At 36.8% G+C, this 15,695-nt stretch overlaps 1 protein-coding gene across 1 annotated transcript in view; it reads right to left on the bottom strand.

Moving 5' to 3' along the window:
• Window positions 1-15,695, bottom strand: part of LOC104542007 (ectonucleotide pyrophosphatase/phosphodiesterase family member 1-like) — a gene marked incomplete at both ends in the record, with an annotated part of 24,317 nt that overhangs the window by 1,831 nt on the left and 6,791 nt on the right. Inside the window, 9 exon segments of the mRNA XM_010186181.1 lie at window positions 645-676; window positions 2,135-2,266; window positions 3,542-3,650; window positions 5,680-5,752; window positions 6,057-6,122; window positions 7,344-7,453; window positions 8,482-8,601; window positions 9,549-9,628; window positions 13,118-13,215. Of these exon segments, the coding sequence (XP_010184483.1) occupies window positions 645-676; window positions 2,135-2,266; window positions 3,542-3,650; window positions 5,680-5,752; window positions 6,057-6,122; window positions 7,344-7,453; window positions 8,482-8,601; window positions 9,549-9,628; window positions 13,118-13,215 (820 nt within the window).

Raw genomic sequence — 15,695 nt, 5'->3', positions numbered from 1 at the left:
CCAAAAAAAGACACAAAAAAACCCACAAAAAAAACCCACAAAAAACCCCCACCCTACTATAATGTCAGAATTTTTCACTAGTGAAGTCATCTATACAAGCAGCATAGCTGTCACCACCAGCAGCATCTGCACAACAGAGGCAAACATTGTGGTGCAGGGATGAGAACAGAAGCCAGGTATAGACCAGAAAAGCAAGTTTCTTAAGCCAAACTGACAAAAAAAACCAAACCAAAACAAAACAAAAAATCAGTATCTTCTCTCAAAACTGCTTATCAAGAAGGTGCGATCCAGAAAATCTTATGCTTGTCTAGGAAATGGAGCTGAGCTTTACACTGACTTGGCCGTCAGCCAGCATGGTCCAGATACACACAAGTTATCAGTTTGAAGAGTAACATGATACAGTGTTAGTGAAAAGAAATGAACATAAATCCTTAGTTAATGCACAAACACTGATAGCCATATGACACCTTTAACCTTCCATTCCCCTGCATTTGACTACTGCTGTTGTTAATTGTATACATGTGGAAGATCACTGATTCAAAGTCCAGGTGCTATGCAAGTAGCCCAACAAACAGCTGATGCTATAAAAGATCTGTAAATGTCAGTAGAAATCATGCTAGAACAACAGATAAGAGAACACTTACTGTGAGGTTTCTGACAATGTCTTCATAATTAACTGGAAGAATCACATGTAAGAATTAGTCACCTAAGTTAAAAAGAAATCAGATATAAAATGCAAGTATTCCCATCACGTAATATAATTAGCTTAGTTTCAAAAAATTTCTGGACATAAGAAATTCTTTTTCCAGAATGAAAACTACATGTAGTAAAACAATCATTGAACTATCAAGCTATTGCTATTATGAATTTCTAGTTCAGTTTCTCTTCCCCTTGTTTATTTATTTGCAGCTTTAATCTATATTAGCCACAGTTGGAAACTTAATCTGAGAAATAAGTTTTCACAGAAGAGTCAACTAAATGCAGTGCTGGATTTTTCCTGCTTGCTAATAAACTTCTAAGGAAAAAGAAACAAATGCAACTATCAGGCCAGCAGTTTTGTCTGGCAAGTACCATTGGAAAGACAGCCAAATGCAAATTGGCCAAGATTCAGATGCTTAGACTTGAGCCAAAAGGGAGCATTACATCATTTAGTTTGACATTTAGCACAACATAGGCCCATTACATTTCACACAGTTTCTCTGTCCTGAGGCTGATATCCAGTGCTTGACTAAGGTACATAAAGAATTACACAGGCAAGGGAAACAATTCCTGCACAGATATATGCAGTGCTATAGGTACAGTATGCTTCTTCATGAAAACAGTACACATGTCAAAAGCAGGAGATACTCTGCTTTTCTACCTGAAATTTTTCTCCAGGGAAAACCACATTTGACTCCCACTTTTTCCAAGGAAACATTTAAAAGAGTTTAGAATAGCATCAAGCAATGAAGTAAACAAGACCTAAAGTCACTCAGGTTGAGGCCTGCAAGTTTCAAAGGCCATAAAGAACAATAATCTAGATAGAAAAACACACTATGAAACATGAAATAAATTCCTGCATTCAACATTAAAAAGTACCAAAAAGAGGAGGCACCTAAATAAGACTATATAATGAATCACAGTTTAAAATTTGTAAGCATTCATTTTTACTTGTGTTTATTATCTTATTTGTGTTTATTTGCAGTTTACTCAACTGCTGTCAGGCCATTAGGCCACTTTTTAATAGGCAGGAAATACATTATGTTACTCAAAAAAGTATGTAAAAGATAGCAGCAATCTAACATTCCTTTAAGAAAGAATTTTCTTTCTTATAAAAAGAAATATAAAAGCAAATTTATATACAAACTGGTAAATCAGAAGATGAGGTGAGAAAAGAGCATTTGCATTTGGTCACTCTGAGGCAGCCCACAAAAGCAGTTTGTAGGATTTAAATACACTTTCAGACCTGCAAAGGTCTTAACAGTGGTCCTTAAAAACACAGGTGCACTATTCAGAATTTCTTTATCATTATCCAGGTTGACCCTAGTTGACCTTCACCCGGGTTTACAAATGGAAGATGTGGATCCTAAGTTTGTATTCATAAAGTACAAAAGCATATAACAAAGTAACAAAAATTAGTTTAGCAATTACATACAAGAGAAATACTCATCTGGAACATTATTAGGTCTTAGGCGAGCTGCAGGACCAGGTACTATTATGAAATCTTGAACATCGTCCATATAGCTGTTCAGATACGCTGTTTTTCTGCAGCTCCCTGCTTCCATCCCTGCAAAAGGAAATAAATTTTATTTAAAAATGGGAATATCAGTGTAGAGTAGCCTGATAAGACATGCAACTTAAGTCACAGAACTCAGAATTGTAATTTCTCAGGTTTTTTTATCAGCAACCCAAAGACATTTGATCCAAGGAGACCACAATACTGATGCATGGACGAAAACAAAACATGACACCGATACACACAATCAGCCATTTCCTCAGCTGAGAAAGACACTCCAGTTGAATAAACAGACAAATTTTCTTCTGAAGGGAAAGAAATCTTATTACCCTAACAACAGTAGTAATGGTCAGACCAAATACTCAATTAGTTCAATATCCTACCTAATAGTATTCGGTAACATGTCTAGAGAAATACCCAATAAGCACAGCAATTATAGACTGATCTTCCTCCCACTGTTCCTTATCAATATCCAGAAGTAAAGGGGACTTAGAGTTACCTATTGCATTTGAACTCTCACTTTTAATAGTTCTTGACAGGTTTACCCTCCATTAATTAATAATAATTTTTTAACCCTTTTATATATAATTTGTCTTGGATCATTCGCAGTGGCAATGAGTTCTGCAAGTCAATGTTGTGCCGCATGGAACTATGCCTCTACTATGTTGGTCATGAAAAGAAATAGAAGAGAAAGACAAGAAAGACGACGAGAAAGACGACGAGAAAGACGACGAGAAAGACGACGAGAAAGACGACGAGAAAGACGACGAGAAAGACGACGAGAAAGACGACGAGAAAGACGACGAGAAAGAAATGTATTGGTAAAATACCTAACTTACTATAGAAATAATTCTAGAACTATAGAAAAGGTATTACAGGAAAAAAATATCTAATTTTCATATTCACAGCCTTCTAATAATGGATAAGGGAACTGATAGCTGAAAGGAAGATATGGCTTGCATTTTCACTTCAGCAATTCGCAAACTACTGCTGTGTAGTGTAGTTAAAGGACAGAATAAAAGAAAATCCATTTTTCACAATTCACATTTTTCATTGTTTCATTTCTTGGCTGATAATCACCACAAGAGGAATTAGGAATAAAGCATGAAAACTATTTAAACTCTCCCTGTGCTCCCCACTTACCCCCATAGTCTAGTTCTCATCTACAGTGATTATCTCTTACACCATCTTGATAATATAAAACATAATTTCTAGGTATTAGCAGCTTTGTTAACCTTGCCAGAAGTATTCAAGTATAAACCCATAATATTACTTTATAAAAACAGCTCTTCAAAATTCTGATCTATTTTATAAAATCAAATTTACCATGATCTGATATAAAAATAATGTTCAGGCATTTATGCAAGTTCATTTGCTTGAGACCATCCATCAGCATGCCTACTATGTTGTCCACTCTTTGCAATGCCATAATAACCTGCAGGACAAAAATAGGAATGTAAAGCAAGTGTTAATCACTTCAATTAAAAAACAGAATTTATTTCTAGGGAGAGTGAACAAGTTTAAACTGTAGTAGTATACGCTAATGAAAAATAAGTAGCTCTTACAGACCATTCAACGCTAGATGCGGTCCAAACGAAGAACACAGGGGACCTAAGACTATGCAGTGACCCCCAAACTCATGACAGGGAGCACATATAGTGCACACTAACAGGAAGAACTATGAGGACAGGAAACTTACAGCATTCTTAGTACCCTGTTAAACCTGCCTTTTGTCTGTTCCTGCTTCTCTCAGTTTAACATCTTTTGGATGCACAGCCTTTACATCTACTGAGAATGGGCTCAACAGGTACCTATAAAATAAAAATGTGAGCCTGCAAACTGCCTAGCACCTGCATTGCTCAGGGCTACCTCCATCTACAGAGCACTGACTATATCTACACTATACAGCTCTTGGTCCCATTTTTTTTTCTGGGCCCCATAACACAACTAAGACATAGCTACACATTTTAATGTGTTATTGCAGTTGAAGACTTTTTAAAAACAAACCAAAAAAACTCAAACCCCAGATTACAGATAGTAGTTTTAAATTATGAAATTGAGGAAGTTTGTTGCATTGCCAGGGTACAACCAAGAATAACAGGGAATGCCTGAGGGTGCAGATGGTGATGGAAGAATACCAGAGGGCTGAAGAGAATAGAGGAAGCCAAGCCTGTGGCACTTTTCTTCAAAACCCCTATTGAGAAAGACACTGGAGCAACACGTCCTTGAAATTGTGACTGGATATTGGAGCAAACTAGTTTAAATGGACTGCAAAAGACAAAAAACAAGCCACCAGTCTAGCACTGTTTGTGATCAGAGGTCTGGCATTCAAGTTCACTTGCGTAGGTACAGCCACTGTGGCTACTTCTGAATACTTGTTAAGTAAACAAAACAAAACAAAACAAAGTACTTTTAAATTGAGTGACTCTGTTACCTCATTGAGCTACTTGTCTAAACGGTCTTGCTTTGCATAAACAAAGATGAGGTGCTCCTGGGAAGACTATGTACAAACCCTCAGAGTTTCTCACTCTCCAGAGCATTCCTGATATACAGAACTTCAGATCCTCTTATTAACCAAAGGAAAACATAACCAATCTAAACGCATTCCTTACACTTCAGTTCCAATTAGTTGTCTGCTACTTCACTGGGCACAGGAACAGTAACTGGTCACAATTCAAGAGAAATTAGCAAGAACTATTTACTGTTGTTACCACTCAGGTTACATACCTAGTTAAGACACCCGAACTCCATGACCATTCAAGATGGGAGAATTTTACAGTGTTCCTGAATTTCCAAGAGCCTTTTTCTTTGCATTTTTCACTTTCATTAGTTAAAATTTAAAGCTATTCAGTATTTTTGAAAACAGCAGCAGGCCCAAAGACTTATTCATACAATAGCTGCATCACAGACTGTGATGGAGTGAATGTCCCTTCTACCACTCCCTTTCCAAAAAGGCAAAAATCTAACTGAAGGGAAATAAGAAAAATATCCATCTAACCTTTGCGCAGACTCCAGGGCAAAATGCACGACAATTATCACATGAATACTTAACCACCAAAACTTGGACCATTGGTATAAAAATACCCATTCTTGCTAAATTCAAAGTACATAAACTTTCTGACCCAACTCACCTTCCCCCTCCCACCACCACCACCAAAATCAACCTAAAGAATTAGAAGGAGCCAATAGAACAACATACAAGACACACCCAAACATGCTTTGGCAAATTAAAAGTTACTGAAATAAAGAAAATAAGAATCAGACTTACTAACTAGCCTGTTTATTACATGTGTTGTATCAATGTTAATTATGGATGGACTATCTATTAATATTTTTTTTCCTAATAAGCATACTGAACTTGGTTAATCTAACATGAATTACGGAAGTTTATTATAAAGTCAGAACAAAACTTCAAATTAAAGGAAAAAAAAAAGGGAAAATTAAGAAACTATAAAAATACTTACTCCACTGCTTACTGGTCCAAACTTATGGCCTGAGGAATCTGGTTCTTCTAAATACAGAGTGTAAAAGTGTGGTCTATATCAAACAGTACCAAAAATGTAATATTTTACATATACGTTGAGACAGTTTGAAGAGATTATTTATATTTCAACAATGGATATCAAATATTAGAAACAATGTCATTCAGAGGAAGGACACATTAAAGGGAACTATAGAAATGTTAAAAACTCTTCCAGTCATAGAAACAGGGTTGTATAAAATAGTATTTCAACATTGCTAGAATAATGCATAAGATAATTTAAAACAGAAATAATATTTACAAAGTAATTCATTGCAACACCATTCAAACAGGAGCTTACACTTGCAATTACACACCTACCTTTCATCTTCAGGTAACTGCAGCCAGCGAAGAACAGTTACCACCCTTTCTTCAAAGGGGATTGAGCTGCATCAGAACAATACAAGATCAACCAACCATGTATTTCCAAGAGGAAAAAGCTAAAAAATTCAGTGACACATTACAAAATCAATGTACTTTAGCAGACAAAATTGAATTCAAATGGATGCCATTAATGGCTGTTTAGCAGGATGCAAGTTTATATATGATAATTACCTGTGACTCTATAGGATTTAATGGCATGAACTAAAGCTCCCTTGAATACTGTCCACATTGACTGCAACTTGATTAGAATAAAGCACCCAGTATTGCTTCTGTTTATTATACAAAGAGAATAATGGGCTTCAAGGTGCAAAATCATGTGCAGGTTTTCATTTCTGGATTATGTTTTGAAAAAGCTTTGGTTTGGGGATGTTTGGGGACGTTTACATGTTTAAACAGTTTAAATACAAGTTCTAATACTATGTGACAAAGTAGATGCTTGATATCAATTACTGAAGTAGACCAACAATAAGCATGTTGACCTGTAACAACATGAGGCACCCACAAAGTTAGTAATTCAGCTACTTAACACAAGTTTAAGTAACAATGTACAAGTTTCTAGGAAAAAAATGTAGGTGGCATGTCAAGAATCAGAATTTCCATGTTATATGAAGGGTATATGAAAAGAAAATGATCCTAGGAAGATAGAAATGCAAAGCCTGACTTCTTGGGTGAGATTTGAGATTAAATAAATGGTGCTAAACAGGTTTATGTAGAATTACTGTTAGGCAGAAAATGTTTAATTGCAATGAAGAGCAATCATTGATTAAAATATGACTGCCTTAATGTAAAATATTTACAAAATTTGCAATGCAAATAATTTTATACTGGAACAGTTTACCACAGTAAACAGTAAAACTTCAGTTTTCATGGACAATATCATGTCAAGACCTGACCTATTCACTGTATGAGAAGTTTAGATTGAATGACTCTAAACACACCCACAAAACATTTTTATAAGTCAAAGCAAAAAAACACTAAGGCTTCAAAGCTGACTGCTCTTAAAGCTGATTTTTCCCACTTCTTTCCTGTAAAAGATTTTCTGAGGAATAAGAAAATAATTAGACAAAGAATCTACTTCACACTGAAACAAAGTTAATTGGATCCTATCTTTTTTTTCCTGTTGTGCACAACTATTGAGAAAAGCAGAAAAATGCTTTTTCTGGTATCTGTTGCATTGCAATGGTTGAAGCAAAATACTCATTCAAATCACAGAAGTTGACATACCTATTGTATTTTACATACAGGTTTGGAAAGGTTCCATTAACTGCTACATCTGATCCAGGCCAAAAGAACGCAGCCGCTTTTAGACCTTGGTACATAGCTGTTAGCCAAATCTGCAGAAGAACAGTCACCATCATTAGTGCAGGTCACTGGATTAGCTGAGTAACTGCCAGATCCACTACCACCCCTACCAGCTCTGCACTGTTAAGCAAGATCAAAACGTAAAAACGTAAGCAGAGAACTCCAAACACTCGCTGTCTGCAGTCCAGATACACCTTGCAGCCTGATTCATTACTGCAGATACTGGGATCCCTGCAGCTACAACACCAGGGAGAGCCAGGACAGAAGCAGGCTCCCATGAAGCAGTACCGCAAGGGTGGAACCATGACTGAACACCAGGAACACTGAAGCAAGAAGGGGTGGGAATGTTCCAAGGACCTATGCCCCACATACTCCGAAATATGGGAGAAAGAGTTGCATCAACTCTTCTGATTTTACTGCTGATCTTCTGATTTGCAGGTTTCTGTCTGCTTTCCGCGTGTTTTCCTGACTAACTTGTATACCACATTCTTCTCAGTGGCCTGAAGAGTCTACAAACATACAAAATCTACAAAGAAAAAAATAATCGGTCCTCCCCACATTACTAAGTAGTTGCATCTGTTCACCCAAACTTTCCTATGCCCCTTCATTTTGGTGGCACTCTCAGCAGATTTGTCATAGCCATATGATTCAAGCGGGACGTTTTCTTTTAAAACCGCATCTTTAAACTTAGTTATTTGGGCAGAGTGTAAAGCTTTAATACTGATTATTACTAAAACTAACTGGTCTGTCTATTTCCTCAGAGAGGTCAACTGCAAGCCTACTTCCTATTAAAAACAGAACAAAATCTGGTATCTCTATTAGTTATTTTAAGATAGTATTCTCCTTGGAGAAAATTCCATGTAAGTCAAGAAAATCCATTGCGCTAATGCATCTGTCATTTTGCAGCTCTAGTATGGCAATTCCTAATCATGCTGAGTAATGCTTCTTGGCTGACTTAAAAGTACCCTCTGTACTATTTCAACATCACTATGCATCCAAGTGATACTAAGTAACATAACAACGGGCTGATGTACATTCCCAGCAGTGTATTAATACTTACAGGCTGTCCCTGGTACCACAGTGGATTAAACTTCTCTTCGTTTCTAAGGGTAAAGGATGCATTCCTTTTGGGGTCATACATCTTGTTATCAATTATACCATGAGATTCAGGATACAGCCCCTGTAATTGAGATTATATCTTGTCACAATGTTATAAAGAACCTTGTGGTTTCTTTTTACACTAAACGATATAGCACCACCACCATTAGGACCCTGATAAACACCAGGGCCTGCTACTTTCCATAAGAATGGGGAGCTGAGACAAAGCTCTGCACTGTATTTAGGGACACACACAGCTGCAGGGCATGATTAATGCTTCTTAGCTGCATATTCAGTCGTGGATATTTGAGACTACTACACAATGAAACATGTAATTCCTGAACCTGTGCTCCTCACCTATCAAAAGACAGTCCTGACAAACTGGGAAGATAAGAAAGAAGGTGCAGATTCTGAAGTATTTGATTGAATTTTAGTTCTGACATTATGAAACTAAGAAGGATCTGCTGGATTCCAGCCTCATATTCAGCACTGAAAAACTTCCATGTATTTTTTTTCCCCTCCTATATGCAGGAGGTGATAAATTTAGAAGATCAGTTTTGTGACTTTCCAATCCAGGTTTGGGTACAGTCCACCACAGAGTCTACATCAATGTGATGTTCAAGTCCTTCCTTTCATTTAAACCTCTTTTTGTGTCATGCCAAGCTACCTTAAAGAAGTGGAACAATACCGGCCATTAGTCAGGCTGCTTTCAACTCCAATAGAGAGAGAGAGAGTTGCAATTTAGTGAAAATATTTACACAAATGAGGAGTTGTGAAGTGATGTGATCTTCCACTTATATGGTAATTCTAGTCTTCAAAGGATTGAATTATCAGATTAGATCTGACCACTTAGCTAAAGTGTTATATAATGACTTAATCTAAATTCAGTAGTATTATATATATTTTTATATTCTGATGGAAAAGACTATTAATTTGATAATTCAAAGAAATATACTATTCCCTTTGAGACAATTTTATAATAAACAGTGTCTTAGTAGTAGAAACATATAAACAAACAGCAATTCTTACTGTGACGATGGAGTAATGATTGGGAAAGGTTTTTGAAGGATATACTGGTCTCATACTGGAAGTGTATGTTCCACATTTCTCTAGAGGGAAGAAGAAAGATAATCAGCAAAATTACAGAAATAAAAGCCCTTGCAAGTTTCACTCATGAAGACACACCTATGTAAAAAAAAAAAAAAAGAAAGAAAGAGAAAACCAAAATATATTTCCAGAAAGTTTTAGTTCTTCAAAATTCTGGAGTTAATAGTTCATTTACAAGCTGACTAAATGGCTATTAATACAAGTTTTATATATTCCTAATGACTGACTTCCATACATGAGCAAAATCTACAGGCCTCATGAAAAGCATGCATAGATTAGAATGAATAAACAAAGAAATCATGCTCTCCAGTGTTGCCCTGGTGTGGGGTAAGTGAAGTCTGCAGCTTGAGACCAACTAGCTACACTTCACCCTGGGTGCTCCCAAAGATGAAGTTGTCACTGGCACACACAGTCACCTGGCAAATCACTATTTATCTTTCAGTCTCTTTTTTGTTTGTGGGTTTTGTCATTGCTTTCTTTTTTAAAACTAAACTCTTCTTTTAGAACAAATCTTAAAGTTTTCCTTATCTTTATACAAAAAAATCATAGGTTTTCAAGGAGATTGGTGCACAGTATTTGCTAGTACGAAAAGTCATTGCAGGCCAAAGCACTTAAGCAAACCTTACTTAAGTTGGGTGCCCAAATTTCCACAGGCAAATGTATGTGCCTTGATTTTCAGAAAGAAAAAAAAAAAAAAAGAAAAAAAGTCTTTGTTAACAACTTGAAAATACTATGTGATGACCAACCACTTCAACTAATGCTAAAGTGCCAGAAGACCCTATAGAAAGGCCACCACTGGGCCATCTTCACTGTCCCTCTGGGTTATTATATACAATATATGTAAAATAGAAATGTGGTAACGTTTGGTAACATAAAAAGTGTCGCATCAAGTCACTTTTAACTCATTGGATTGGGGCTTTGGATTAGATCTCAGCTGAAATAATCAATATCAGCTAATTGAGCCAGAAAGATAAATCGTTTCAAGCTACATAAGCATCCCCTCCCTGGTTTGAATTCTGCATTAACAAGTCATTACTTGTATTTTTCTTGCTATTGCACCACACTTGATGCATTTCAACCATCTCTAAATCTGTTGTTGAGGCTGTTTTCTCAGTACGTTTTTTTTTTTTTGTGGGGGTAGTAGAGAGGGCAGTTCGGTTTCTGTTGTTTTGTTTTTAAAATAGAGAAAAAAAATACACTTAAACCTTGTTTTGTCCAAAATCCTAGGGGGTTTTGCTGGGACTTTCCATAAGAGTTATCCATCTTTTTTTGTCTTACTGCCTTAGTTAGTTAAATATAACTGAAGATTAAAGAAGGATTTATTTAAAAGTTATGGTATTACAGCATGGAATTATTTGACAATGTCTTCTCTGAAAGTCACGCACACATTATGTCTATGACTGGCTTCACTGAGAGCCCTCAGCTCCATGCTGAATTGTCCACCTCTCAGCAGGTAGCCGAGTGTATGTAATAAAACTTATCAAATCTGATATTGTCTTAGAGGCATCTGCTCTAACAAATTCCAAGGAGACATTGGTAGTTCATTGTAGGTATGGCTGAATTAAAGATATTCCTGTTATTCAGAGCTATTACCTAACAGGATGCTGCACTTACCAAGTTCTTTAAAGAGGAAAATACATGGATTTAGCACAGTTCTAATTTAATAAAGCAGCAGGCTGTCAGGCAAGTCTTAATGTGAATAACTTGTTCACTGCTTTAAATGCTATCAATCATAAATTGTGTCTTTTTTTACTAGTCCTGTAAATGGGTAACTATGACCTTCAAAAGGATTCAATACATTTTTCAGCAAGTCAAGCAATTTATTTATTTGTTACTTGTCTAACACAGAGGAATAGATTTCATTACCCTTTCCTGCAGAGCAAAATACTATCACAGCATCTATACATCCAGAAATTATCTTTACAATATGACTGCTTCCACCATTTGCAGTGCCTACAGGGGACATGAAGCACATGGAGTTTTGAAGGCACAGGCCCTCAGAGTGTCATGTGATATACACCTCATCGACACCAATTTTCATTCATAAGACTGTTCTTCTTTTACTGAAGAAAGTGTACTTTATCTAAGCATTTCACCTTCCATTTTACTATGAGAAAAAAAAGACTAGAAAGCAAGATTTCTTAAGAAGCAGAAGATCTTGTAGTATATTGTATCATAAAGGTCTATCAGATTACAGAAATGTTCCAGAGTAACACAGAACTGTGGAAATAATATTCTTCCCCAGACTGTTCCTTATTTTATTGTCTCTAAAACATGTATTAGACATTCCAGTTTTAGAATCCTAAAAAAAAGAAAGAAAGCTTTGATTATCAAAAACTCCATGGTTATGGAGATGTGAAGTGACTTTGACAGAGATAATTGTATTTCTTAGTGGTCAATATTTATCATGGGTTCACTGGAAACAGATATACAAGTTTATTATAGAAGTCAATGAAAGAAGTTGCATTGTAGCCTATCCAGACCAAAGAGTGAGGATCCTTTGCAAGTGGAAATGGATGTCACAACCTAGAAGTCCTACAGATGCTTCGTGGCACTGGTATCTTGTATCTCGTTCAGAGCTGTAACCATTTGTAATAGCCAGTCTTCTGCTCTCAATACCCATGAAGTCTTCTTCAGCTGAAATTTCCTATGACTGCATCTAATAAAATGGTTTCAAACATCTCATTTTATTCCAACTTGGAACAAAACAAAAAAAAAAGCTAAAACCTCAGATACATCTGTGAATTGTTATCCTCTGGAACAGATCAAGCTGTAACAACCACTGTACAAAAAAGCCAGTATTTTGACTGATTTATTTTTAGTCAAACTGAAACCAGCCTACCCAGGTAGTAATTTATGAATGACAAGATGATTGGCATATTTTTCAGACAAGAAATGCCATCAGTTCTTTACAGACCACAGCCAAAACAGAGACAGGAAAAGTAACTAAAGTTACTTAGACACTACAAAGTTAAGGCACTACAAAACCTACAGAAAAAATATGTACTTATAAGTACATACACAGTACTTGTGAAAATGTTTGTTAAATGAAGGTTCTCAGATTCAGAACATTTCTACCAGCGCTTCTATATCATCTGTTCCTAATCTCTCCTCCATCTTCTTTTTCAAATATAATGAAATGCTCTTTACCTTGTTTTCCATTTTTCAAAGTCATTTCACCTAAATAGGAGATGATATAGAGTAAGAAGTGGGTCTGCTTCCATTGTGAATTAAAAAATAAAAGCTAAAAGACTCCACCTCCTAAATATAGGAAGGGCTACTTAATTATCAAGATTTCACTAAAAATCTAAAGCACCCCTTCCTCATGGCCTCCCTCAAGACATCAAGTTATCTGTGCATAGCTGTTACTCAGGGCAACAACTTCCATTTCCATGGAAGAGGAGTGAGGACTTTAAGGAGAAAGCATAGCTGCATCTATGGATTTTTCAGGTAAGACATCACGATATTGCTTAGACAAAGAAACTACTCACGTAATTTGCTAATAACGGGTAGAAGTCCACCCCAAGTCTGCAAATATTCTGCTCTGAAGCCATCCAATGAAAACAGTAACACTGGAGTCTTGGTAAATCTGAACAAACAGAAATTGGGAGTATTAAAAGACAGACTCTGAGAAATAATTTCCTACCACTTATTTCAATAAAGTTTCTCCCAAACCATGGGATGTTCATTATGGACTATGAACCAGGCTGAAGAGGTAAGTCCTGCTAAGCAGGAAGGTTCACAGGCTGGTGCAGTGGTGGACAGAGCAGCTGTCTGGTCCCTCTGCTCACAGGCTAATCCAGCAACCCTGTCCAAAGAGGCTGAGGATTGCAGTAGGGCATGCACAGAAGCCTGATTTCACAAACAAAATAAAGAACAAACGAAGATGCTCATGTAATCCATCTGGTGGGTTTGTTAATCCTGATCTTGAAATCATTCCCACTGGAGCAACACTCAGCCTCTCTAACCCCCCTCACTGCTACGACCACCCTGAGGTAAGAGCAGGGCAAGAGGACAGGCAATGAGAAGTCCTGGTTTTCCTTTATTCACTCTGCTCCTGAACAACAAAAGAATTTATCTTTTAACATATACAGTGCAAAAATCTGTAAGAAAGACTAGTGTACAGGATAGGTTAAATCAGTAATAATAAGCCACATTTTTCCTTTCATCTTGCAAAGATTATTTAACCAAGAATTCAGTTACTGTACCAGAAGTACTACCAATCTTCAAACTGAAAAATGGGGCCCTATGACTGGAACACTAACAGTATTTCTGCCTGGAACTTGACAGAAAATCAGACTGATTTCACTGGAACTGGAAGAAAAATAAATTCTCTCCTCCCAGTCTCCACAGGACCTCTGTTTTCCAGCCTTGACTTATTCCCAGCTTCAGCTCTGTTCAAATAATTTCTCTCCAACTGTAAATACTTAAAACATTGAATCACAGACAGGAATAGTCATCAGTAGCTTCTTCCTTGAAGAAAAAAATAACTTGTTTGACCTATAGATATGAGGACATGATACTGCAAAAAAACCCAAAAACACTGCAGTATCACAACCACTGAAAATACAGATTTGCATAAAGAATTGAAGATATTTTACATGTCAATTTCAAGCTCATTTTTCCTTTTTATGTTTGCAAATTAAAAAATAACATTTTCATTTTACAAGACTTTGTTGCACTTTAGTTTCCCAAGATAAAACCGTGAGGGTAGATGACAAATACTATTTATGAAGTGTTGACAACTTCCTTAGTGAGGTGCCCCACAAAAAAAAAAAATCCAGTCATTTACAAGTGAAACCTTTATAATTCTTATTTTAGTCAAACAAACATAACTGTATTAAACAGAAGATTAGTCAGACAAGCAAAACACATCTATCCTATGAAAATTGTAATCAACATTTAGACAACAGTTCACCCAAAAGGATTTCACTAGTCAGAACCATTACATAGCCTACCCTACACCCCAGACACAATAAAACATTAAGATGTATTTGTAATACATGTGTTTGCAGGCTGGTTTTTATTTATATGGTATATTTAATACCACCTTTTGGAAGCCTTAGTAGGGGCAGACAGCTGGGAACAAGAAAAACATCATCTTCAGACTAAGACTGAAGTCCTTGGGCAGAACAGAGTAGGGAAACTTCAGATACTACCTTTGCTCAAGTATTTTCTGCATCAGATTCTGATCTCCACAACTTCTGCAAATACCTCCTCTGCTCTTCATACCCCTCAAGTGGATTCCCTTCAATGCAGAGGTCTAGAATTCTTCACTGCAAAGTTCCCTGAACTTTGAGGCAAATACTGTTCAATATTACTTACTGACAAGTCTAACAAAAAACCATCGAACCAAATTTAAAACAACTCCTTACAAAAGGACTTTACGCAACTGTTTCTGGTTTGGCATTTACAAGTAAACCAACTGTTAAGTAGCTGTTTTGGTTGTCTCCAAATCCAGCTACTGACCCCCTTGAACATGCAAAATTAAACTTGGCAAAACCAACCCTTGCCACAAAGAGGGAGATTGGCCATTTCACTTTTCATACTCTACACAAGCTGAAACTCATGGTTAGTCATCTGTCCTGTGCTCAGGGAAGCAAAGCATGTCAGACCGTGTTGGACGCTTTGAAACAGCTCCAGTAAAATCTCCAGAAAAACTGACCTGAGCTCAGTTCCGAGATACATCAGCGATTTCCATGACTTCTCCCTGTCAGTAGGCAGTTACACTTGCTACTTTAGAAACATGCTGCCATAAGCAAGAAAGCTTGGGAGGCTCAAGTTTTGTCCCTGCCAGTGAATCATGCTGGCTGTGTCCAAACAGTATGACAAGGGTATTTCACAGCTCTTGGATAAATATGTATGGCACAGTCGCATCCTGACTCCAAACTGCAAGAAATGCAGTGGTAATTATTCCCTCCTATAAAATGGCTTCTATGGAAACAGAATGCAGGCAACCCAGGCTTGCTGTGGTCTAGCACATTCACTAGTCTGGATGATCAAGAGCCCAGAATTGCAGAACCACACTGCCACACTGACCTGCCTCACCAGAGGCAAGTTAGACCACAA

This window comes from Mesitornis unicolor, unplaced genomic scaffold, assembly GCF_000695765.1.
Source record: "Mesitornis unicolor isolate BGI_N332 unplaced genomic scaffold, ASM69576v1 scaffold46456, whole genome shotgun sequence".
Taxonomy (NCBI): domain Eukaryota; kingdom Metazoa; phylum Chordata; class Aves; order Mesitornithiformes; family Mesitornithidae; genus Mesitornis; species Mesitornis unicolor.
This window is presented reverse-complemented; position numbering and strand designations above follow the sequence as displayed.